The sequence below is a fragment of the Vigna unguiculata genome, chromosome 1 (assembly GCF_037176805.1).
Source record: "Vigna unguiculata cultivar grain cowpea cultivar isolate G323 ecotype 2 chromosome 1, ASM3717680v1, whole genome shotgun sequence".
NCBI lineage: Eukaryota > Viridiplantae > Streptophyta > Magnoliopsida > Fabales > Fabaceae > Vigna > Vigna unguiculata.
In genome coordinates this window covers 11,064,232-11,088,122 of record NC_140792.1, presented here as the reverse complement: position 1 = coordinate 11,088,122, position 23,891 = coordinate 11,064,232, and the positions used below count along the sequence as shown (strand labels likewise).

Genomic DNA, 23,891 nt, shown 5'->3' with positions numbered 1-23,891 from the left:
TCTGACCATTCCTAAGGAGAGGGTCACTTTAAAAAGGAGAACCTGGACTTGACCATTCCCAAGGAGAGGGTCATTTTAAGAAGGAGAACCTGGACTTGACCATTTCCAAAGAGAGGGTCATTTTAAAAAGGAGAACCTGGACTTGACCATTCCCAAGGAGAGGGTAATTTTAAAAAGGAGAACCTGGACATGATCATTTCCAAGGAGAGGGTCATTTTAAAAAGGAGAACTTGGACTTGACCATTCCCAAGGAGAGGGTCATTTTAAAAAGGAGAACCTGGACTTGACCATTCCTAAGGAGAGGGTCATTTTAAAAAAGGAGAGCCCGAAGTTCGCTTTTGATGTGCTAGTAAACACTACTTGAATGCTTATCATTGGTGAGGATGGATTCTTTGATGCATGAAGTAATGTGGTGAAGACACATGAATGCATAGATGCTTGGATGCGTGGACGAGATTCATATGAAGCTTTTGCCCCATTTGTTTGTTTGTTGTTGTTTTTTTAGAATGTGTCTTTGTTTTGGAATTAGTTGTCAATGTCGTCGTCAAACCCAAGGCATGTTTAAATCGCATTCTTTTCACTATCACCTATATGTTCAAAATACAGTGGGGATGGTGAACGATCTTGATGCACATTACAAAAGTATGAGTTTAATTTCCCCCTTTGGTCGCAACATGCAAATCATATTAGCTTGAACCCATGAATGGATGGGAATGGGAACCAATTTTGTGAGAGGTTGGACGACTGTTGCGAGTAACATTGCCATTTGTATATCCTGTGTAACAGTGGTCATGTTGATAATCAAAAGGAAATGTGCAGTGTTTGCAAGACTATCCTAGTTTCGTTGCGTTGGATAGGGTAGAGGTGTGACTTGATGAAATGGAAAGGATTGCCCCAGTTTGAATCTTTCGTCTAACTTATAGGCTGATGGGAAAATCTTCCTTCATCATCATCATTTTTCCATTTACATTTCTTCTCACTTTTTCTTTTCTTCTTCCTTTTTTTTTTCTTTCTTTTTCTTCATTCATTTTTTTTGACTTGTGTCATCAACCGCTTTCTTTTGTCCACGAGTTAAGCTTATGAGAAACGTTCTTCAATCAGTGTGGACTTTTCTTGGCTTGTAACGTGGCTAAGGGTTAGAATGGTTATGAAAGAAACAGATAAATGAAGCCCAAATGAGAGTTTACGGGTATTAATTTTGAGCAAGAATCATCTGCGAGATACTATGTACACCTTTCACTTGGAATTTTGGGGTGTCCCATCATACTTATTTTCATTTTTCTTTTCCCTTTTTCGTTTCATTCATGTCATTTGTATTGTGATCACTTTGTGACTTTCACATACATTCTCAAATTTCTTTTTCAACGATCGGTATGAACACCCCTTACGTGTTTGAGGTAACCTTACGTGTTTGAGGTAACTCTGACATGCTGATGATCCTTGTCCAGGGATACTGAAAAAAAAAATTTATTTTGGCTCAAAGAGGGTGCAAATGGATAAAGGATTTTTTTTTGGCAGGGAAAGAAGGCCACACATCATTTTAAAGTCTATCCGCCTTATTTTCGCAGGAGCTTAGCTCTAAGCCAAAATTCGACAACATCCGACTCATCCTATTTTCATTTCCCTTTTCTTCACCTTTTCTTTTCTCATATCCCCTTTGTAATTTTTTTATTATTTTATTATTTATTTATTTATTATTATTTTTTGGTCTGACGAACAACCTTATGTATTCTTCCCACACGTGGCCTTAGCCCATTGTTAGATAGGTCAACACAACAAATACTAACTCCAACAAACATTCTTGTTTATTTCCCTGGGCAATCCTTTATTTTTTAGAGGAAAGTGAATGGATTGGAGATTCAAGCGATATGAATGCAGATGTTTCAACAGGAGATGAGCACCAATTACTCTTAAAGTAACAAATCATGGAAAAACTTCCCCTTCCCCACATTTTTGTATTTTCGTTCCTCTTTTTTTTTTTTTAAATGTCATGCACTTGACAACTTTATTAACAACAAATTTCAAAGTTGATTTTTTTTTTGAAGCCCCTTTTTTTGTATTTATTATTTTTACTTCTACGACACCCTTCAGAAGCGAATATGCTCTTAGTGAATGTACCCGTGATGTCTCATTGCTTGTATATGACTTTATTCTTCTTCTTTTTTTTTCATGGGTCTGTTTATCATTCTCTTTACAAGCTCAGTGTGACATCAACAGTTTCAAATTTATGGAGAAAACCAAATGGTGTTTATTAAATAAAAACAAAGTAGAGTACAACAAGAATTGAAGGCAATGTCAATATCCTTTAGTAGCACCTCCTATCAAGGAATCATTATGCATAAAATTTTTTGACTGCGTCAGAATTGATTGGTAACGGTAACTCCTCTCTATCCATCCTTGTGAGAATTAGTGCCCCACCAGAAAATGCTTCCTTCACCACACACGGACCTTCATAATTTGGCGTCCACTTGCCCCTATGATCCTTTTGTATAGGCAAGATCTTTTTCAAGACTAGCTTGTGTAAGACCCGTGAAATTAATTAATTAAATAATTAATTAATTAATAAATTCGAGTAGAAAGAGCCTTTATGACACTAATTATTGTTTGATGTGATGTGGAAAAGTGCTAGCTCATGTGGTTGAGAGTACTTTGGTTGTGTGAAAAGACTTGGGTTCAAATCTTATGTATGCCATTTATGTGTTGTTGTTTTATTATTAATTTTAATAATATGTATGAGTATGAAATTGATATTGTAAGCTTATAATGATTGGAGTGTATCACAAAACATGACTTGGTTGGATTGGTTGTGCATTTGATATGATAATTGATGGGTTGTGGGTTCAAACTTGGTTGGGAATGAAATTTGAACTTTATTTTTTTAGTGTAGTTTTGGAGGGAATATGAGAGGGCAAAAGAAAACCTAGAAGGGGAAGCTAAGAGGGGCTGGAAATCATCCTATAATGATAATTAAATGAGACTTAAACATACCATAAAGCCTAAATTCGTTTCAGCCCTTTAACCCAATCATAAGACACATATAAAAGGAAAAATTGAGGTGGAAAAGAGGGTTTCTGCAATTATTTTCGTTTTGGCTTGAGAGGAGAGCGAAAATTGAAAGAGTGAGATGCTGAATAGGGTGTGCAAGGGCTGAGTTGGAAGAGAGAGGTGGAAGCACAGAATTTGGTGAACCAAGGAATCCTTATTCCCTTCTCAGTTTCAATCAAGAATTCAGGTTAGGGGAGATGAAATCCCATTCTTTTTGTACTATTGTGATATGTATAAAATTCTGATGGGTTTATGCCATGATATTTGAGTTATGTATGATTGAAATTAGGGGTTTGGGTGCTGTGACCATTGCTTTACAGATTTTTCAATTAAGTGTATGAATGTGGGTATTTTTTATACTGTACAGATGGTTTGTGGTTCAACTTGGGTTTTGGGAACCAAAAATTGTGCTCAAGTTATGTTTATATGATTGTGCATAGTTTCTACATTGAATGATATCATTTGTTGTGCGAATTGGGCAAGGTTGGGTGAATAGAGTGCGTGATCAGAGTTGATACCCTGCAAGTCTCGCCCAAGCGAGTCCATCTCGCCTAAGAGAGAGTTACAGAGTCTCGTTTTTGGATCTGGTTCACGTTTCTTGCCTAGGCGACCTTGGACAGGGTTGAGCGACTTAGTCTCCCGCTCAGGCGAGAGACACTCGCCCAAGCGAGGTCGCGAGGAAACCTGGATGTTTTAAGCGCGACTTCTCGCCCAGGCGAAAGGTTTTGGGGTTTTGAGCGACGAGTATGCTCGTTTAGGCGAGAATGGCTCACCTAAGCGAGGTCACGATGAGACTTGGTGATTTTGCTGATGGAATTCTCGTCAGGTGAGGATCTTTGTGTGTTGTTGGGCGACTTGAGGTGTCGCTCAGGCGAGAAGAGCTCGCCTAAGCGAGATGACGAGGTACAACCACTGTTACAAGCTCGCTCAAGCGAGGTGGGCTAGCCTAAGCGTGACCGAGGCTTTAGCTTGGGCGAACTGACACGGCTTAAGCGAGAATGGCGCGGGGTCATGTGTTTGTGCACTATTTGGACTATTTATTTGTTATTTCCTAAAGGACAGGAATTATATGCTTGTGTTTGTGGTGTTTGGGCTTGAAGGACTAAGTCCAATAGGGGTCTGGGATGTGCTTGATGGTTGGACACATGATGGGCATGGAACTGGTTGAGTTCCCGTCGGCTACTAATGGGCGAGGAGTCCTTAGTATGGTGATTACATGTGTCGAGTGCACGATGGGCAAGGAACTGTTATGTTCTCGTCGGCTACTATTGGGCGAGGAGTCCATAGTATGGTGATTGCATGCGTGCCAGGGTCCAAGTCAAGAAGGCTTGGATGATTTACTACAGACGAGGAGTCTGTAAAAAGCACTAAATTTAAATAATTAAATAATTAAATATTTAATTAATGTGAGTGAGATAAGCCTTTAAGGCCTTAAATGCTAACTTTCATGATGTGGAAAAGTACTAGCTCAAGTGGTTGAGAGTACTTTGTTTGTGTGAAAGGACTTGGGTTCGAGTCCTATGTCTTCCAATTGTATGCTATTTAATTTTTTTTATTAATTTTGAGGACATGTTCTGAATGTGATGAGTAACTTGATAGTTTTAGATGCATAACTATTGGCATGAAATGTGAATTGGTTGGATTAGTTGTGCATTTGAATTTAAATTGTGTGGTGATGGGTTCAAACCTTGGTTTGAACAAAGTACTTTCTTTTTGCTAAAATTTACTCTAGCATGGAGATGAAGACGCACGTAAACCCTAGGGTATATGGTAGGAAGCTGTTACTGTGGTGGCAGAAGAGAGCACGAGTCTGTGAGTTGGGGTAAGTTTTGAGTGAGGTTTTGGAGAGTTGAGTTGGAGGGAAGGCAAAGGAGGACATTGGTAATCAAGGGAGAGCTTGCAAGGGTCAAAGTTAAGCTCAGGAAATCCAGGTTAGGGGAGTTCTTATGGCTTGTTTTATTTCGCTAGTTTGTGAATGCATGATCTGAAGCATAATGGAATGGTGGAAATCTAATTTCTCGTGTTTGTATTTGCGTTTCTGGATTTTTCCAAAAATCGCCTGGCGGCAATTCATGAGCCGCCAGGCGACACATACATTTTTGCCCATTTTTCTGGGTTTCAGCATGAACCGGCTGGTGATCAGGGGGTGACCCGCTAGGCGACGTATACTGCGTAACCCAGTTTTGGTTGTTTTGGGTGTTTTTGGTGCCTTCTGTGATGTGCCATGATAATTTATACGCACGAACATGAATTCTATATTGTAAATGTTTGCAGGTGATATTGATATCTTGAGGGTGTGAATGTTCTGTGAAATTGGGGTTTTAGGATTCATGTTGGGATTGGGGACGAATCAGTTTGGAATTGGTAATTTATAGATGAGTCGTGGCATAAACAAATAGTGTACATAAGAAAACAGTTGTTTTGTTGTATGATGGGTGCAATGAAGTTTATGACTATATAATGGATGTTGTAATTAGGACATTTGAGTGTATTTTCGTGCTAGAAAACCTGTGCAGAACCTAGATATGTATGCACCGCCTGACGGTACAGGAACTGCCGCCAGGCGGCTCGTTGATCCAACTTGCTATGCGATTTTGTACGAAATTCGCAACCTTAGTCATTTAAATGATGAATTATCATGTATGTGATTTAAATGAAGCATGTAGTTGCAAGTGGTATGATAGGGAACTAAATAAGGTTAAGAAAAGCGAAAGTGGAAATAATGATATGATGTAGTAGATGTGTTAATTGGTTGTTTTATAAAATGAGTTATATTCCAGAAAGTTTGATATTTTGTTAGAATATGAAGTGTGATTAAGAAGATGTCATTATAGTTGAAGAGATTGTATGCTAATAGATGAGAAAAATGCCAAGTGTGATGTGTAAAGTGCAAATTCAGTTTGATCAACAGGTCCGAATGCATGAAAATTATGTCTATTAGGGGTGTAGCTAATATACCACATTGATTGAGTTATTTTTAAGAAGTGTGTGCAACATTGGTAGTTATTAATTGCATGATTAAATGGTGGATGATAATATGGAATAGAATTGTGCTTGGTGTGACATATTTGCGTTATACTTTGGTGAGTGGTATGTTTTGGGATCCTTTGGGATCTATTTAAGTGCCAAAAACCAGTAACATTGTGCTACTGGTATAGCACCCGACGGCGTGAGCGAGCCGCCAAGCGGACGAGAAACAAACCAATGACAGTGGTCACAACGCGAGCAGGGCGCCTGGCAGCGCGTGATGGATGCGCCAGGCGGTGATGACGGAGCAGGGCGCTTGGCGGTGGGGTGGTGTCCGCCCGGTGGTGATGGTGCAGTGCGGATATTGTAGGCGCGTGGCGCCTAGCGGTGTGTGATGCCTGCCAGGCGGTCTGGAGCTAAATTCTGCCTAGCGGCGTGAGATGCGTGCTAGGTGGTTTTGGTCCAGTGATGGTGCGCGTGGAATGTTTTTTACACCGCTTTACGGGATGTTCATGATGCGATGCTTTGGCTGGGGGCCCAGTTACGAGTGTATCTTGTATTGGGGTAACACGTGACCACTCTAGGTTGTAGCCTGGTGGTTTAGGAAGTCCAGTGGAGTGTGCGAGTTGTGGCTCGCACGGCGAGGTTTCAGATAATTGCCCTCTTCAGTGGATTCTGATAGAGATTTGGTAGTCTGGGAACAACTACAAACTTAGGTTTGTTTTGGGGAACTCCACTTGGTGTCATGGTGAGATGTTGTGGCAAAGTCATTCCCACGTGTGGACTATCAGGTGGTGGCCTGTAGTCGGAGGGGTGAGTAGACACTCGTACAGCAAAGATCGATCATTGATCTCACCTAAAGGGTATAGAAATGATAGACGTCTAAACACAAGTATTGGAACTAGAGAAGTAGGAAAAAAAAGGGAGCAACATACTAACCCGGGTTTAAATATCGTGATGTTGTATTTAATATTTTACTTGTTGATTTTATTTAAATGAGCTCACCCTATCTGTGTGTGTGGCGATGATCATGTAACTTGTTACATGGGAGCAGATGTTGATGCAGGTGAGCGAACAAATGCATAGAGACGGAGTGGGGGACTCTTGGGGATTTTCTCATCAGTTTGTTTTATCGAACTATGAATTTATTACAATAAGTTTATAAACCATTTGAGTTGTATTTCGATATTACTGTAGTTTATTTTATCGGTTTTGACTCGTTAGCCTTTAAGTTTTAATTTTCCCGTGGTTTATGGGAACTTGATAAATAATAAATGCGGTTGTTTATCATTATTCATTCTTTTATTTCTTTTAATAAGTAATTTCAGGCTCGGTACTTATAGCAACGTAGCCAAGAACAGCCATTGCACCAGTCAGGGTGCCGAATGTGGAGGATTTCTTGCGCCACAAGCCAACGGAGTTCACTGGTAAGGTCTCCCCTGATGAAGCGGATGCATGGCTCCGCAAATGTGAGAAGATCTTCAAGGTGATGAACTACGAAGATGAACAGAAGTTGTTGTTTGCTACCTATCTGTTGAATGAGGATGCTGAATATTGGTGGGCAAGCATGCAACAACATATGGGGACTAGGGAAGAGCTGGTGACTTGGGCCAACTTCAGGACTCGTTTCTTGGAGAAATATTTTCCAGATACCGCTAGAAAAGACAAGAAGGCTGAATTCCTTTCATTGCAGCAAGGGGATATGATCGTGCAGGAGTATGTCAACAAGTTTGAGCATCTGGCGCGGTATTACTCGTAGGACATCACCGAGGAGTGGAGGTGTCTGAAGTTTGAGCGAGGACTTAAACATGAGCTGAAGAAGGTGGTAACACCTCTGAGAGAGAAGGTTCCCAATCTTGGTGGAACAGGCCAAGAGTGCTGAACATCTGGAGAAAAACCCTAGCCAGTTGTCTGACATCAAAGGAATGTCACAGAGGCGAGGCAGATGAAGAAGCCGTACAACCGACCACAAACGTCTCAAGGTCCCACTTGCTATCAGTGTGGCGGACCCCATCTGAAGAGGAATTGTCCTCAGCTGGCAGGTGGATTAGGAGGGTCAGACGACTGTCGCAAGTGTTTTATATGCGACAAACTGGGACACTTCGCCAACAATTGCCCAGAAAAGAAGAATTTGGGCGTGAAGAAGCCATCAGCATCGCCAGCAGAGAGAGCTAGAGCGACTGGCACGGTCTTTGCTTTGACGTCCACAGAGGCTACTAAATCAGGTAACCTTATCCTCGAGCCATGTTTATTGTTGGGTCAGTTAGTCTTGGTGTTGTTCGATTCTGGAGCAACACATTCTTTCATTGCTAATGCGTGTATGGGGAGATTGAATTTGGTGAAACGCGATTTGGGGTGTGAGTTACTTGTTTCAACTCCCACCTCAGGTCAAGTGGCTACCAGTTTAGTCTGCGTTGGGTGTTCAATGGAAGTGACAGGCGTAGATTCAAGGTGAACTTGGTGTGCTTGCCTTTGGAGGGACTGGATGCAATCTTGGGTATGGACTGGCTATCTAACAATCACATTATAATTAATTGTGGACGGCGCAGTTTGGTATTCCCAGAACATGAAGGATTGGAGCTAATTTCGACTCAAGGAGCGATACATGAAGTGGAAGCCGGAGCCACCTGTTTTATGATAGTGGCTCACGCAGAGAAGAATAACACCGCCGAGAAGATCAATGTGATTCTAGTAGTGGAAGAGTATGCATATGTGTTTCCAGATGAAATACCAGAGTTGCCATCGAGTAGGGATGTAGATTTCACCATCGATCTTATCCCTGGAGTTGGCCCAATATCTATGGCACGCTATAGAATGGCACCAACAGAGTTGGCTGAGTTGAAAAAGCAAATAGAATACTTGCATGAGAAGAAGTTCATTCGACCGAGGGCATCACCTTGGGAAGCACCGGTACTCTTAGTAAAGAAAAAGGATGGCAGTTCGAGGTTGTGTGTTGATTACCGTCAGTTGAATAAGCTGACCATAAAGAATAAGTATCCACTGCCGAGGATAGACGATCTGCTGGATCAGCTGAGGGGAGCCGCAGTGTTCTCTAAGATTGACTTGAGGTCTAGATATCATCAGATCTTAGTCAAACCGAAGGATGTGCAGAAGACGACATTCAGGTCACGCTACGGGCATTACGAGTATGTAGTGATGTCGTTCGGGGTGACAAATGCTCCTCCTATTTTCATGGACTACATGAACAAAATATTCTGACCGTACCTGGATCAGTTTGTTGTCGTGTTTATTGATGACATACTGATATACTCTGAGATTCGGGATGAACACGCAAAGCATCTGAGAGTGGTGCTAGGAATTCTCAAAGAGCATAAACTGTATGGGAAGCTGTCGAAGTGTGAGTTTTGGCTGGATGAGGTACAGTTCTTGGGCCATGTAATCTCAGCCCAAGGAATAGCAGTGGACCCAGCGAAAATTGAAATGATGGTGAAGTGGGAGAGACCGCAGACAGTTACTGAGGTGAAAAGCTTCTTGGGTCTGGCGGGTTATTACAGGCGGTTTGTGGAAGGGTTTTCCAAGATGGTGAGTCCATTGACTCAACTCACTAGAAAGGACCAACCTTTCTCTTGGACAGACGAGTGTGAAGTCTGTTTTGAGGATATGAAGAAGAGATTGACCACTGCACCAATACTAGTTATTCCTGACACAATCAAGACGTTTGATGTAAGATCCGGGAAAATTAAATAGTTATTTAATTAATTATTTAATTAGGACGGATAATGAGAATATTTAAAGCAATAAATGCGGGGAGCTATGACATGGAAAGGTACTAGCTCAAGTGGTTGAGAGTACTTTATTGTGTGTGAGGACTTGGGTTCGAGTCTTATGTGTGCCGCTTGAATGTTATTTAAATTATGTGTTTTTGTGTGATTATATATTGAACTCGTTTGGATGATGATAAACCCTTAAAATTGGGGAAGTCATCATGAAATATGTGTTGGGCGAACTGACACTGCTTAAGCGAGAATGACACAGAGTCATGTGTTTGTGCACTATTTGGACTATTTATTGGTTATTTCCTAAAGGACAGGAATTATATGCTTTTGTTTATGGTGTTTGGGCTTGAAGGACTAAGTCCAATAGGGGTCTGGGATGTGCTTGATGGTTGGACACATGATGGGCATGGAACTGGTTGAGTTCCCGTCGGCTACTAATGGGCGAGGAGTCCTTAGTATGGTGATTACATGTGTCGGGCGCACGATGGGCAAGGAACTGTTATGTTCCCTTCGGCTACTATTGGGCGAGGAGTCCATAGTATGGTGATTGCGTGCGTGCCAGGGTCCAAGTCGAGAAGGCTTGGATGATTTACTACAGACGAGGAGTCTGCAGGGCAGGACTATGAGCGGGATAGGCTCATAGGGTTGGACTACGAATGGGTTAGTTTCGTGGAAGTACAATGAAGTCCCAAGACCTAGTTCAAGTATATGACTCATGAAGGGGTATGCGATCATGGTTGGGTAATTTGAAAACAATGGAATAATTATTCATGTTATTTTTGGGATGAATGATATATTTATTTCATGTATCTTTTATATTTTGTGCATAGCTCACCCTTTCTGTGTGTGTGTGGCGATGATCGGATAACTCGTTATCTAGGAGCAGATGATTTGATAGGTGGGCCAGGAGATGCTTAGACTCGGAGCGAGGGATAGCATGGGATTTTGTATATATGTTTATTATTTTGGTTTTGAGATAATTATGTAACCTTTTGGGAGCCATTTGAATATTATTTCAGTTTTATAAATTATGGACTCCTGTTTTTATTACATGTATATTAAAGTTTTGAAATTTCCCGTGTTTTTGGGAAATGGTATTATATTAAATGAGGTATTTAATTTTCTTCCCTATTTTATTTATTAAAAATTCGTAATATTCCTTAGGGATGTTACAGCTCGCCTTCATGGAACTCTCTAGGGTGCACCCTCTTGTCGAACACTTTTTTCATCCTTCTTTGGTATAACTATCTGTGACACACTGTTGTTAACCTATTCTCCTCAATGAGGTTAAGCTGGTGAAATCGGGTTTGAACCCACTCTGCCTCTTTCAACTAGGTCTCTATTGACACTCGTAAGGATGAGATTTCTACTTCGAAAGGTAGCACTGCCTCCATTCCATATACTAGGGAGAAAGGTGTTGACGTACGTATCGAAGTACGATATCCATGCAAAGTGAAAGGAAGCATCTCGTGCCAATCTTTATATGTAACCACCATTTTCTGTACAATTTTCTTTATGTTCTTATTAGCAGCCTTGACTGCCCCATTCATCTTTGGACGATAAGAAGAAGAATTATGATGTTGGATTTTAAATCTTTCACACAATTCAGCCATCATTTGATTGTTCAGGTTGGTGGCGTTATCAATGATTATCTTGTTGGGTAGTCTGTATCTGCAAATCAGCTCTCTTCTTATGAATTTAGTCACAACTTTTCTTGTCACATTGGCGTAAGAAGCAACTTCCACCCATTTAGTGAAATAATCAATTGCAACCAATATGAAGTGATGTTCGTTTGAGGCTCTTGGCTCTATAACTCCAATAACATTTATCCCCCACATTGAAAACGGCCATGGTGCAGACATTACGTTTAGAGTAGTGGGTGCCACATTGATATTATCTGCATACTTCTGACATTTTTCGCACTTCCTCACATGCGTGCAACAATCATTCTCCATAGTCAACCAAAAGTAACCAGCCCTCAAGATCTTCCTAGCCATCGAGTGCCCATTCATGTGTGTGCGGAAAGTGCCTCCATGAACTTCCTCCAATATTGACTCGGTCTCTTTTGCATCCACGCATCGAAGGAGAACCATGTCATGATTTCTCTTGTACAACACATCCTCACTTAAGATAAAATTTGTAGCCAACATTCTCAATGTCCTTTTATCATTCTCAGATGCTTCTTCGGGGTATTCCCTAGTTTTTAAGTAGCGTTTGATATCAAAATACCATGGCTTACCATCTAACTCTTCTTCAATGAAATGACAATATGTTGACTCTTCGTGGCTCTTCATTTGGATCATCGGCAATACCCCATCTTGATTAATCTCGAACATCGATGACAAGGTAGCTAAGGCATCCGCCAATTGGTTATCTTCTCGCAGAATGTGGTGGAATTCAATGGAATCAAAATACTCAATCAAATCCATGGTGTAAGCTCTATAGGGAATCAACATCTGATCCCTAGTCTCTCATTCCCCTTTTAGTTGATGGATAACCAATGCTGAATCTCCGTACACATTTAAAATTTTTGCTTTCGATTCAATTACGGCTTGGATGCCCACAGCGCAAGCTTCATATTCAGCGATATTGTTCGTTCAATTAAAACACATCCTTGCGGTCATTAGGATGTACTAATTCTCTAAAGATATCAGCATTGTCCCTATACCATGTCCCATGACGTTAGAAGCTCCATCAAATAATAACGTCCACGTCTTTCCATTCTGCTCTTCCTGATCACCTTCGAACAAGGCCATGATATCCTCATCGGGGAATTCGGGCTGCATCAACTAGTAATTGTTAATGGGTTTTTGAGCCAGATATTCAGCCAGAGCACTACCCTTGACGGATTTCTGTGTGACATATGCAATGTCATATTCTAACAATAGCATCTGCCATCGGGCTATCCTTCTAGTCGGAGCAAGTTTTTCAAAAATATACTTGATAGGGTCCATCTTGGATATCAACCAGGTAGAATGACTCAACATGTATTGTCTTAGACGATGGGCGGCCCATGCCAATGCGCAACAAGTTCACTCTAAAAACGAGTATCGTCGTTCGCATTCGGTGAACTTCTTACTCAGGTAGTATATGGCATGCTCTCTTCTTCCAGTTTCATCATGCTGACCTAACACACAACCCATTGACTGGTCCAGTACAGTCAAATACAAAATCAGTGGTTTCCCGGGTTTAGGTGGGCATAAGACTGGAGGATCTTGTAGATATTGTTTAATTTTGTCAAAAGTAGCCTGACAGTCTTCATTCCACTTAACAACCTGATTTTTACGTAATATCTTGAATATTGGTTCATAGGTGGCAGTCAACTAGGAGATGAACCTAGCAATGTAGTTCAGTCTGCCCAAGAAGCCTCGCACCTCCTTTTTCGTATTGGGAGCAGGCATTTCGATTATCGCACGCATCTTGTCGGGATCAACCTCAATCTTCTTTTGACTGACAACGAAACCCAACAACTTTCCGAATTTCACGCTGAATGTGCATTTAGCCGGGTTTAGTTTAAGTTTGAACTTCCTCAATCCTTCGAACAATTTCCTTAGGTTGAGGATGTGTTCTGCTTCTGAATCGGACTTGGCGATCATATCATCTACATAGACCTCAATTTCTTTGTGCATCATATCATGAAAAAGTGCTACCATGGCCCTTTGATAGGTTGCTCCGGCATTCTTGAGTCCGAAATACATCACTTTATAGCAAAATTTCCCCCACAATGTGATAAATGTGGTCTTTTCCATATCTTCGGGTGCCATCTTGATCTGATTATATCCCGAGAAGCCGTTCATAAACGAAAATAATGAGAACTTAGCCGTATTATTCACCAATGTGTCGATATGTGGTAGTGGGAAGTTGTCCTCTAGACTCGCACGGTTCAAATCTCGATAGTCAACGCACATCCGAACTTTACCATCCTTTTTGGGCACTGGTACAATGTTTGCCACCCATTGAGGGTATTTCTCCATAGCTAAAAATCCAGCATCAAATTGCTTTTGCACTTCTTCCTTGATCTTTAATGACATTTCTGGTTTCATTCTTCTTAGCTTTTGTCTGACTGGAGGACATTCCGGCTTGAGTGGAAGCTTATGTTGCACTATATCAGTATCTAAGCCAGGCATGTCGTTGTACGACCAAGCAAACACATCCCTAAACTCCTTTAGTAAAGCACATAACTCTTGTTTCACTTCTTTCTTCATACTAATGCCAATTTTCATTTCTTTCTTCTCAACCTCTTCTCCTAGGTTAAACGTTTCAACATCCTCTTGATGGGGTTTAATTTCTTTAGATTCTTATTCCACTAATCTCATTTGTTCAGGGGAGGGTTCTGGATCATCTTCGCAATCATCTTCCATATTATCGAGAGGGTGCTCAAAATTAGGGATATCGACATTGTTATTTTCAAAACATTCATTGTCATATCTGCATTATTTGAGTTAATAAATAAATAAACAAACAACAGTGAAAAATGCAAAACAAATATAATGGAGATATCAAAGATAAATTGATTATCACGTTGAGCATACAAGAAAAGGTGTAAGCCCGTTAAGTTACGAATCCTAGAGCTCCGGGTAAAGCAGTAGGATTAATTAAAAATATTACATTTTAACCAAATTAAACATTACAGGTAGATTCAAAGTCTCCCAATTATTGAGTAGTGCATCTGGAGCACAAGGCTGCACAAAATCTGAGCTTTCTAGATCATCTTCATCATCGACGGTTGCTATCTGGCTAGTGTTGATCCATCTGGCACTATGGAAGCTCTCTTTGATGTCACAGATGCGGATCCTTCTTAACCCCAGCTCTTTTCCTTGCATGCGAGCCAGATCGCGTTCTCTCCTTTCTTCCACCAACCTTCTCTTGTCTTCTCGAGTAGACTTGTATCCTAGGCCGTATCTTTTCCTTTTCTCAGTGACCTCCAGAGGAAATATCAATCCTTGCTTGTCCTTGCCTAGCCCTTTTTCGTATTCATATCCCTCTTTTAGCATGATCTTAGCAGTCATAAGGGAGGCACGAGACAAGTGTGGGTTCATCGGATATGGCTCCACATAGGCACTGCCCACAATTTCCAAAGACTGGAAGGTTGTCTCAAGGGCTTCTTCTACTACTTCAATATATCGAGAAGACGAAGGTCCACTCACCAAAATATCTTCCTCTCCTGAAACTATCACTAGTTTATCATCCATGACATACTTCAACTTTTGGTGCAAGGTTGAAGGCACCACACCTGCTGAATGAATCCAAGGGCGACCCAACAAGCAGTTGTATGCTGGGAGGATATCCATCACATGGAAAGTTACTTGAAAGAATCACGGCCCAATTTGGATTGGCAATTCTACCTCTCCCATCACCTCTCTCTTGCTCCCATCAAAATCCCTCACGATCATTGCGCTTGGTTTCATGCGAATACCTTCACACGGTAGCTTTTCCCAATGTTGCCTTCGGCATTACATTCAAAGAAGGACCATTATCGATTAATACTTGCGCTACAACATGATCTAGGCATTTTACAGAGACATGAAGGGTCTTGTTGTGTCCTCTCCCTTCAGCAGGTATCTCCTCGTCGGTAAAAGTGAGGTAATTGTTAGCAGTGATGTTGCTAACAATTCCCTCAAAACTGTCCAGAGAAATATTTTGTTCCACATGCGCTCCACTGAGTATTTTCATCAATAATTTTCTGTGGGAGGTTGAATGCATGAGTAATTCCAAAAGTGAGATTCGAGCAGGCATACGATTCAGCTGTTCGACCACTTTATATTCGCTTTGTTGTATGAACTTCAAGAACTCACCAGCCTCCTCATCGGATATTTCTTTCTCACCATCGTTTCTTAGACCCTCACTAGTTGCATGGTTTTCCCCTTCAAGAGTTCTTTATCATTTTTGGTCATCATCGGTTCACTACTACCAGTTCCATCTTTTATCAAGATCGGAGGCATAAATATTCGACCACTCCTAGTCATTCCAACGATGCCTGATATGTTTTCAACCACTGGCTCACCATTGGTAGGTTGACCTTCTGTCTGTTGTTCCTCACCCAACACATATGCACCACATTTCCACGGGACATCTTTCTCACTCTTGTAAGGAAAAGAGGAGGGTGCTTGGATAGTAATAGGTTGTCGTTCTTGAATTGTTGGTGTAGAGGGGGATCTGGTGAAATGAATCACCAATGGCTCTAGCAAAGTCACATCTGGTTTCCCGCCATCTTATGCAAATACTTCCTCCTCCATATCCTCGCAATATACTTGCACAAAGTTTCTGTCAAGCAGATTTTGTAAGACATCTTCGAACTTGGTGCACTCATCGACAAAATGTTTAGCATCTGCATGGAATTCACATTTCTCACCCAAGTTATATTCCCCTTTTAACAGACCCAATTTCAGCAATGTCTCAAAAATAAACCACTTGGAGCTCCGAATTTCACTCATATTCTTTACTAGCTTGTGTTCCCTATCCTCAATGGCATTTGTCAAAGGATTCCCATGTTCAGAAAGAGGATTCGCTTCGACACTAGGTTTGTCGTCGTGAAACTTTACCCCCCTGAGTTGATTAAAGCTTCCACTTTGTGTTTAAGGGCTACACACTTCTCATGTCCAACTCCCCATCCGTGATAATCACATTTAGCATTTGGATCATAATTCTTTGGGAATGGAGGTTACATAGGTTTCATCGGACAATTTGCTACCAAGCGCTTTTGGAGAAGATGAGGTAACAATTCTGTATATGTCATAGGAATGAGAGTGATTTAAACAAAGTTCCTCTCTTGATTCCTCCTCATATTGACGTTTTGACCTGCATTTCATTTGAAACCTGAGTTAGGTTCGGTTTTCCAAGCATTATTTGGGGCATGTTGTGGTTGATAAAGATTTAACGCTTGATAAAACCCTTGTTGCTGAGGTTGTGTTTGATGAACAAACACTGCATTGGCCACATAAGGAGGTTGGTTCAGGTGTGGTCGATAATTATGAGTAGGAGCCCGACTTTCCCACACTGTCATCATTGAGGTTGCATGCACCTCCACTTCCTTCTTCTTTCCTTGATGGAAACCGGGTTTCTTAGAAGTTGCAGCCGCGAATGGGCCATATGCAATTTTTCCACTCTTTAACCCGATTTCTATCCTTTCACCTATTATAATGATATCAGTGAAATTGGAAGACACATTCCCCAACACGTGCTCATAAAATGGTGATTGTAATGTGTTTACAAACGTTGCCACCATCTCCTTATCAAGTAGAGGTGGCTCAACCACATCATATCAATCAACCATTTGTTCTAATCCTTACATCTGTGGTGGACTATAGTGTTAGGATCGAGCACTTATCACTTGTTAGGATTCATTGCCTTAAGGTTTTATGTTGAGAGCGGTGTTAATGCCTTATGTGGTTACACTCAGCTCTCATTGGTGTTGTGAGTAAGATCTGCTAAATTTAATTAATTAAATAATTAATTAATTAAGAAATGTAGGTAGTGGGAGACTTTATGACATTAATTATTGATTGATATGACGTGTGTAAAGCCGATTTATTTTCTATCCTCATAGCTAAGGGACTGCCCAATCTGTTGGGCCTAAGGCTAGCCTAGGAGGTGCCCAAAACCACCTAAACCAACCCTAACACCCTCATTCTGCTAATCTTTAGAGAAGATTGTTCCCCTACCCCCCTTGCAGTTGAACGTAGAGCTCTGCTAGGGCATCCTCTGAGCAACCGCTGTTTCACTCTAAGGTTTCATCCGGGTAAGTTGAACTTAGACTTTACCCTTCCCTTTCTATTCTTGTGCCTTAGTCTCTGTTTGAGTCGAATCTAAAACAGTATGCTTAGCAATACATCTGTTTTCCAGTTTTACTACACTGGTTTGAGTTGCCGTATTTTTCCCCTATTCTCAACGAACTTTTGTGCTCCCCACTCAAGGTAAGGGAAGCAAGGGTTTTCTATTCTTTTAGTACTTTGTTGCTTGGTTTGCTTCTGTTTCATGAGTATATGTTTGTATGTTGTTTGGGTTCGCATGGAAATGGTTTGAACGATGTATTTGGTTGGGTGTGCTACCATGTATGTGTGAATAGGGGCGAGAGCTGATATTTTTGCCCAAGCGAGCTCGTCTTGCCTAGGCGAGAATAGCAGAAGCTCGCCCAGACTTTTCTGCTTGAACCTTCGCCCAGGCGAGGGGCTGCATTTTGAGCGACAGACTGTCTCGCTAAGGCGAGACAGCCTCGCCTAAGCAAGAATCCGCGAATTTGCCCAGAGTCACTTTCGCAGTCTCGCCTAAGCGAGAGTCTACAACTTAAGCGAGAGTACTCCTCTCGCCTGAGTGAGGACTCCCAGCTTGAGCGACACCTAGCTTGGGGTTTTTCTATGCTTCATTTCATGAATGTTGTTGGTTGTTTGATTGGCTGGTTCATTGATTTATTATATAAAGGGGATGGATATGCATGTACTACGTACGTTATGGGTGGGAACTAATGAATTGGTAATGAGCTTGGCATGAGATATGATTGATGGTTGGTCATATATACTAAATGACATGTTAATGGTATGCATAGGAACTTCATGATTGGTTGATAATGTTTGAGTAAGGTTTGTATAGGACGTAATCCCATGACCCTTGTAGCGGGGCTTGTGGTGGTGCCTCACCATATGGACATAATTTTGTGGGCCCTTCTAGAGGGAGTTCACGGTGGTGCCTCAGCTATTAGACCTAATTCCATGACCCTCGAGGTGAGAGTTCACGGTGGTGCCTCAAGATCAGAACGTAATTCCACGAGGGTGACATGGTGGTGCCTCAAGGCCAAGACGTAATTCCACGAAGGCCACATGGTGATGCCTCTTGTAAGGGTGTAATTTCGCGAAGGCCTCGAGGTGATGTCTCACTGCTAGGACATAATTCCACTGTCTCGTGGTGGTGCCTCATTAAGCGTATTTGGATAGTCTAGTACTGGAGTTTTAAATTGTTTGGTATATCATGTGTGGCTTCCCAGTATTTATGCTTGAATATGTAATTGTATCTTGAGTGTATAATATGAGGACTTTTTCACTAGCTTACCCTTTGCTTGTTTGTATGATTGTGTGTGGTTTCCTCCTTTGCGATGATCATCAACTTTATTTATGTGAGCAGATGTGAAAACCTCTGGTAGTGGTAATAATAATAGAGATGCTGCAGTTTGATGAATCTTGGACGACTATCGGGCTCACTTTGGGGGCCACAACTTTTGGAGTTTAGTAGTAGTAGTTTCTCTCGCTATTGGCAAGATTCTGTACTTCGTTTAGGCCATGTGGAGCCTCTTCCTTTTGTTATGGATATGTTGGGGTACTGTGTATGCCACATTCCAAATTTCCGCACTCTTTGGATATTTTTATATATGTGGCGTTTTATTTAAATTGATTTTATCTATTTAATTGGGACGTTACAACGTGGCAAAGTACTAGCTTAAATAGTTGAGAGTACTTGATTGTGTGAGAGGACTTGGGTTTAAGTCCTATGTATGCCATTTATGTGTTAATTGATTTGTTATTATTATTTTAATAATATATTTGATCATGTTGAGTGATAATATAACCTTAGAATTATTAGAATTATCACAAAACATGAATTGGTTGAATTGGTGTGCATTGATTTGACATTAGCATGGTTATGGGTTCAAACCTTGGTAAGAACCAAATTAAACTTTCTTTTTGCCAAAATTTTATTTGGCATGAATGTGAAAGGGCATAGGAATCCTAGTTGGCCAAGGAGCAGCCAAGAAGGGTTGAAAAACAATCCATAAGTGACTTGAATGACAATTAAGTTCAGCCTTAATGTCATTTTTGTTTTCCCTTCATTAATGCTAATTAAGACACCATTAAAAGACAAATTGTGAAAGCATAGGAGGGTTTTGAGGTTGGATTTTGGAGAGCATTGTAAGGTGCACGAATTCAAGGAAAAGTAGTTATTAGAGAGTGAAATAAAAGAGCTGAATTGAGGTGGCGCTAAGGAGATCATTGGTGATCAAAAAGGGGAGCTCTAGCATTACGTTTTAAGCAAGGAAACCAGGTTAGGGGAGCTTTACGCGTAAATTTTTATGTTTAAGCATGAATTGTATGATAAATATATGATGATTATACATGAACCCCTGCTCTTCTGTTAAACTTCGTGTTTCTGAAAAATTTCCAGAAACTGCTTGACGAGCTATTCATAGCCGCCAGGCAACTCATGTTAATTTTGGTTGTTTTTTGGGTTCCTACGAGGAACCGTCTGGCGGTGAGCTATGTGCTGCCAGGCGACGTAAGCCTATAACCTAGTTTCTAGGTTTTTCTTGATGAACTGCCTAGCGGTGATGGATTTTGAGGTTCTGGATTGAGTTTGATTGGGGGAAATAGTAGCTTTAAACGTTAATTGCACATTGGATGCTTATAGACCTTGAATTACATGAGTTTAGAGGTTAAAATTGATAAAATGGCCATAATCATCTTTTAGGGTTGGAAATCTTTGGGTTTGAATGTCACGAGATTAATTGGTGTTGAATTGCTTTGGAAAATGCTAATGGATGTGTTTAGAGTGTGAAATTATTATAATCATAAATGAGATCGCACGATAATTGATGGAAATCCGCAAGGAAGGGAAAATTGGGAAAGATTGGGGTTTCGCAGATGTAGGAATTTCTAGGAAAACTGCCCAGAAATGCATGCACTGCCTGGCGGCACGGGGCTTGCCGCCAGGCACCAGCACAGAGGTATAAATTTGAGTGGTTGCAAGAATTTCAAATGGTTATGGGATTCTGGAAAAGTTAGGTTCTTGCTAACTGTGGAGTTAGAGATAGTATTTGGATAAAAGCCTTGGTGATGACTTGTGCAAGTTAGAAATAGGAACTAATCCATTCTTTTGTGAAGAGAGGGCTATTATAATGCAGTAGGTGCAGCGGAAGATGGGGTGATGTTCAATGAAGTGGGAATTGTAATTATGAATGACTAGTTAGATGATACAGGGGATTCATTGCAATGTGCTAGTGATATGAGAAGTAAGAGTTCATTTATATATATATATATATATATATATATATATATATATATATATATATATATATATAACAGATTGGATGGATCCAATTAAACTTGTTAAGCCTTGGAAGAGGCTAATATCAGGATAAAGCTGACACATGATGACTGGGATAATATCAGTAGTGTTCCAAGTTAATGGCGAGTTGTGTTCAAATCAGTTTTAGAAGGCATGAATTAAATTGGGATTAAGTGATACTAAGGATGACTAATAACATGATTTTAATTGAGAATTTCTTGACTTGGTCATTATGATGGAGGTAGGGTATTGTAGGCACTCTTATTGTGCAAAGATGTGACAATTGAACTGGTTGAGTGAATATGTGCGTGAGGATGTGAGAAGGGAGCTTGACCCTAAACCAGATTTCGTATAGTGCAAATATTGATATGGCGCCTGGTGGTAATATGCGAACCTCTAGGTGATAGCGGTGATTTCAGAGGGTAACAGGGAGTGTGGCGCCTGGCGATGAAGGCAGTCCCGCCAGGCGATACCTGCAGAGGTAGGGTGTGTAGAGGCGCTCAGCTTTTGGCGATACGTGTCCCCCACCAGGCGGTCTAGAAGCGTGGTGCGCGCTGGCGACTCATGAGCTGCGCTAGGAGATACTGTTGCGACAAGTATGCTTTGCTGGTTTTGAACGTGCGTGGTCTACAAGGCTTTGGTGATAGTTCAAAGGTCGGATTGCTAGTGTTCCTTGAGTTGTGGCTCAGAACGTATCCCTTGAGTTGTGGCTCAGAACGTATCTCTTGAGTTGTGGCTCGGGATAGGGGTTAAGCACGTGGAATTCCTTGAGTTGTGGCTTGAAATGGCATCTCTTGAGTTGTGACTCGGGATGGTGGATGAACACGAGGAACTCTTGAGTTGTGACTCGGGTTGGCAAGTGTTGCCGGTGTGAGTGTGCACGTTGTGGCATGTACGAATGGGTCCAATTAGATTGCCCTCCTTAGTATTAAGCTGACGAGTTTGGTAGTCTTGGAACGTTACGAATGTTATTCATATTGGGAACTCCACCTGGCGTTACGGTGTGTGATCTGTAGCAAGGTTTACCGCATGTGCTCTACCAGTTGTGGCTAGTAAGTGTGGCAGCAAGACACCTTAAGGTACTCATCAGAATACGTAGAACACGGTTGACATGGTGGTGGCCATGTGTGTGAAATCAAAGGATATGGGTTCCTTTGGTGTGATTGAAATTATATGGTTTGTATCATGTGGTTTATTCTGTTAGCTCACCCTATCTGCTTGTGTTTGGTGATAATCGTGTACGCAGTACACGGGAGTAGATGATGTTACAGGTGGATCTGGTGAGGCGTAGAGCTAGAGTAGGGCTAGCTTGGGAGAATTTATACATAGTTTTGATGATGTTTTTGGGTTTGACCAGGCTGATAGGTACGTACATTCCTTTCTCTTCTACATATTTAGGTTTAGATTATTTTTTTGATCATTGGATACTTGAACTTATTCTATGAATATGATTCTTTTGTTGTTTTTCTTGCATGCAAGTTAATAAAAGTATTAGAGTAAAGAAAGAATTGATTATACACAAAAGAGGTGCTTCCATAAGGAATAAAGAAAAGTGTAATAGGAAGTATCATATTTTCTAGTGCTAAATTAGCTGAGTAACAATATTCTAAACATGACCGATAAAAGGCTAAGTTATTTTTAGATCATAGGTATGTTCAAGTATACACCTAGGCACTCCTAAGCAATTATAAAATAACATATAAAAGGTTATGAGTCTTTCATCTTATATAATGTTTAACTTTGTCTTTTTTATCCAATGTGGGACTTTGACTTACACTTGAAGTATTGTCAACAGCAAATATGTTAAATATTAAAATAATTTTTTGTTTGTGTCGTCAAAACTGACGAATAACATTATATTCCTATGGTGTGTGGACTTGGTCGACGCAGTATATTATATTCCTTTTTTGTCTTCTCATCGGTCAAGCCGACGAGAACCAAGAAACAACCATTTGTCCAAATTTAGCCGACACAACAAGAATTTGCACCCGCCATTCTGGCGTTGTGCACGTCATCGGCATTAAATTGATTCCATTTGTTAATACTCAATTTCGTCCAGGTGAATAAATTTATTTTCAAAAAAAATAAAAATAAAAAAAAATGTGAAACATTATTTTCTTCAAAGATTTTCAAACTTTAATTTTAGGAAAAAGAAAAGAAAAGAAAAAAAGAGATGAAAAAAAGAAAAAAGAAGGAAGAGCCAAATTTGTTATTAATTATCGCATTCATTTTCACGAGCCCAACAACTAAACATACTTTCTACCCTTTGTTCCTTTCTTCCTAGAAGATAACTTAGTGATATGGTTTTAATAATTAGAAGAAATCTTTCTTCAAATGGTTATAATCAATATTACTAATTGTGATTGATTTTGTGCTCTGAGTTGTTAATGGTTAGAATCAATATTACCGATCTTGATTGATTTTGTGTTCTGATTTGCTATGATTTGATTCTCATAATAATGTGTTGCTATCATGATCAATTCCTTCTTTATATTGTTCTTTACAATTAAGGCTAGGATTTCATTGATATTGTAATGTGTGAATATAAATACACACTTTGTCATGGGATCGAAACAAAAAAATATTCTCTACACTTCTTTTCTTTCTCATTACCACACACACATACACATCTCATCTTTATCTCTCTGTTGGGAAAAAAACAAAAATCTTAGAAAAGGATAGGGGTGGCAATGCGGGCCGGCCCGCCCCGTTTAGGCCCGCCCCGCATAAGGCCCGCACATCGCGGGCCGGCCCGCCCCGCCCCGCACATTTTATGCGGGCCGCATACTCTGGCCCGCCCCGCATATACATTGGCCCGCGGGCCTGCGGGCCGGCCCGCTTTTTTTTTTTTTAATTTTTTTATTTATTTATTTTTTTTATAATAAAACTTTCAATGTTTAAAAATTGGGAAACTTTAAGAAATTCACAAAATTAAGTAAAGACTTTGGGGAATTAGATGATAAATTGATAATTCAACATTTTCATCATATTCATACTATGACATACACAATGTATTCTTTAAATTTTAGCACATTAAAAATTACACAATACTTGTCTTTTCCAATTATACAAGAATTTGAAATGTTAATGCAA

General features: G+C 40.5%; 1 protein-coding gene across 1 annotated transcript; it reads right to left on the bottom strand.

The window, feature by feature from the left end:
* Positions 1 to 15,167: 15,167 nt before the first annotated feature.
* LOC114188190 (uncharacterized) lies at positions 15,168 to 16,974 on the bottom strand. Its single transcript, XM_028076748.1, has 5 exons — positions 16,566 to 16,974; positions 16,415 to 16,472; positions 16,005 to 16,295; positions 15,661 to 15,905; positions 15,168 to 15,613 (listed from the first exon to the last, which is right to left on the bottom strand). The coding sequence occupies exons 1-5, from the start codon at positions 16,972 to 16,974 to the stop codon at positions 15,168 to 15,170; spliced, it is 1,449 nt and encodes a 482-aa protein (XP_027932549.1).
* Between the last annotated feature and the right edge of the window lie 6,917 nt (positions 16,975 to 23,891).

Bases quoted from the DNA above. Each gene is read 5' to 3' on its own strand.
- LOC114188190 (XM_028076748.1), bottom strand. From the start codon at position 16,974: ATGGTGGCAACGTTTGTAAACACATTACAATCACCATTTTATGAGCAC. The intron at 15,906-16,004 runs GCAAGTATATTG...TCATTTCACCAG, and splicing joins CTGCTTGACAGAAACTTTGT to ATCCCCCTCTACACCAACAA. The intron at 15,614-15,660 runs GTAGTAGTGAAC...GAACTCTTGAAG, and splicing joins CTTGATAAAAGATGGAACTG to GGGAAAACCATGCAACTAGT.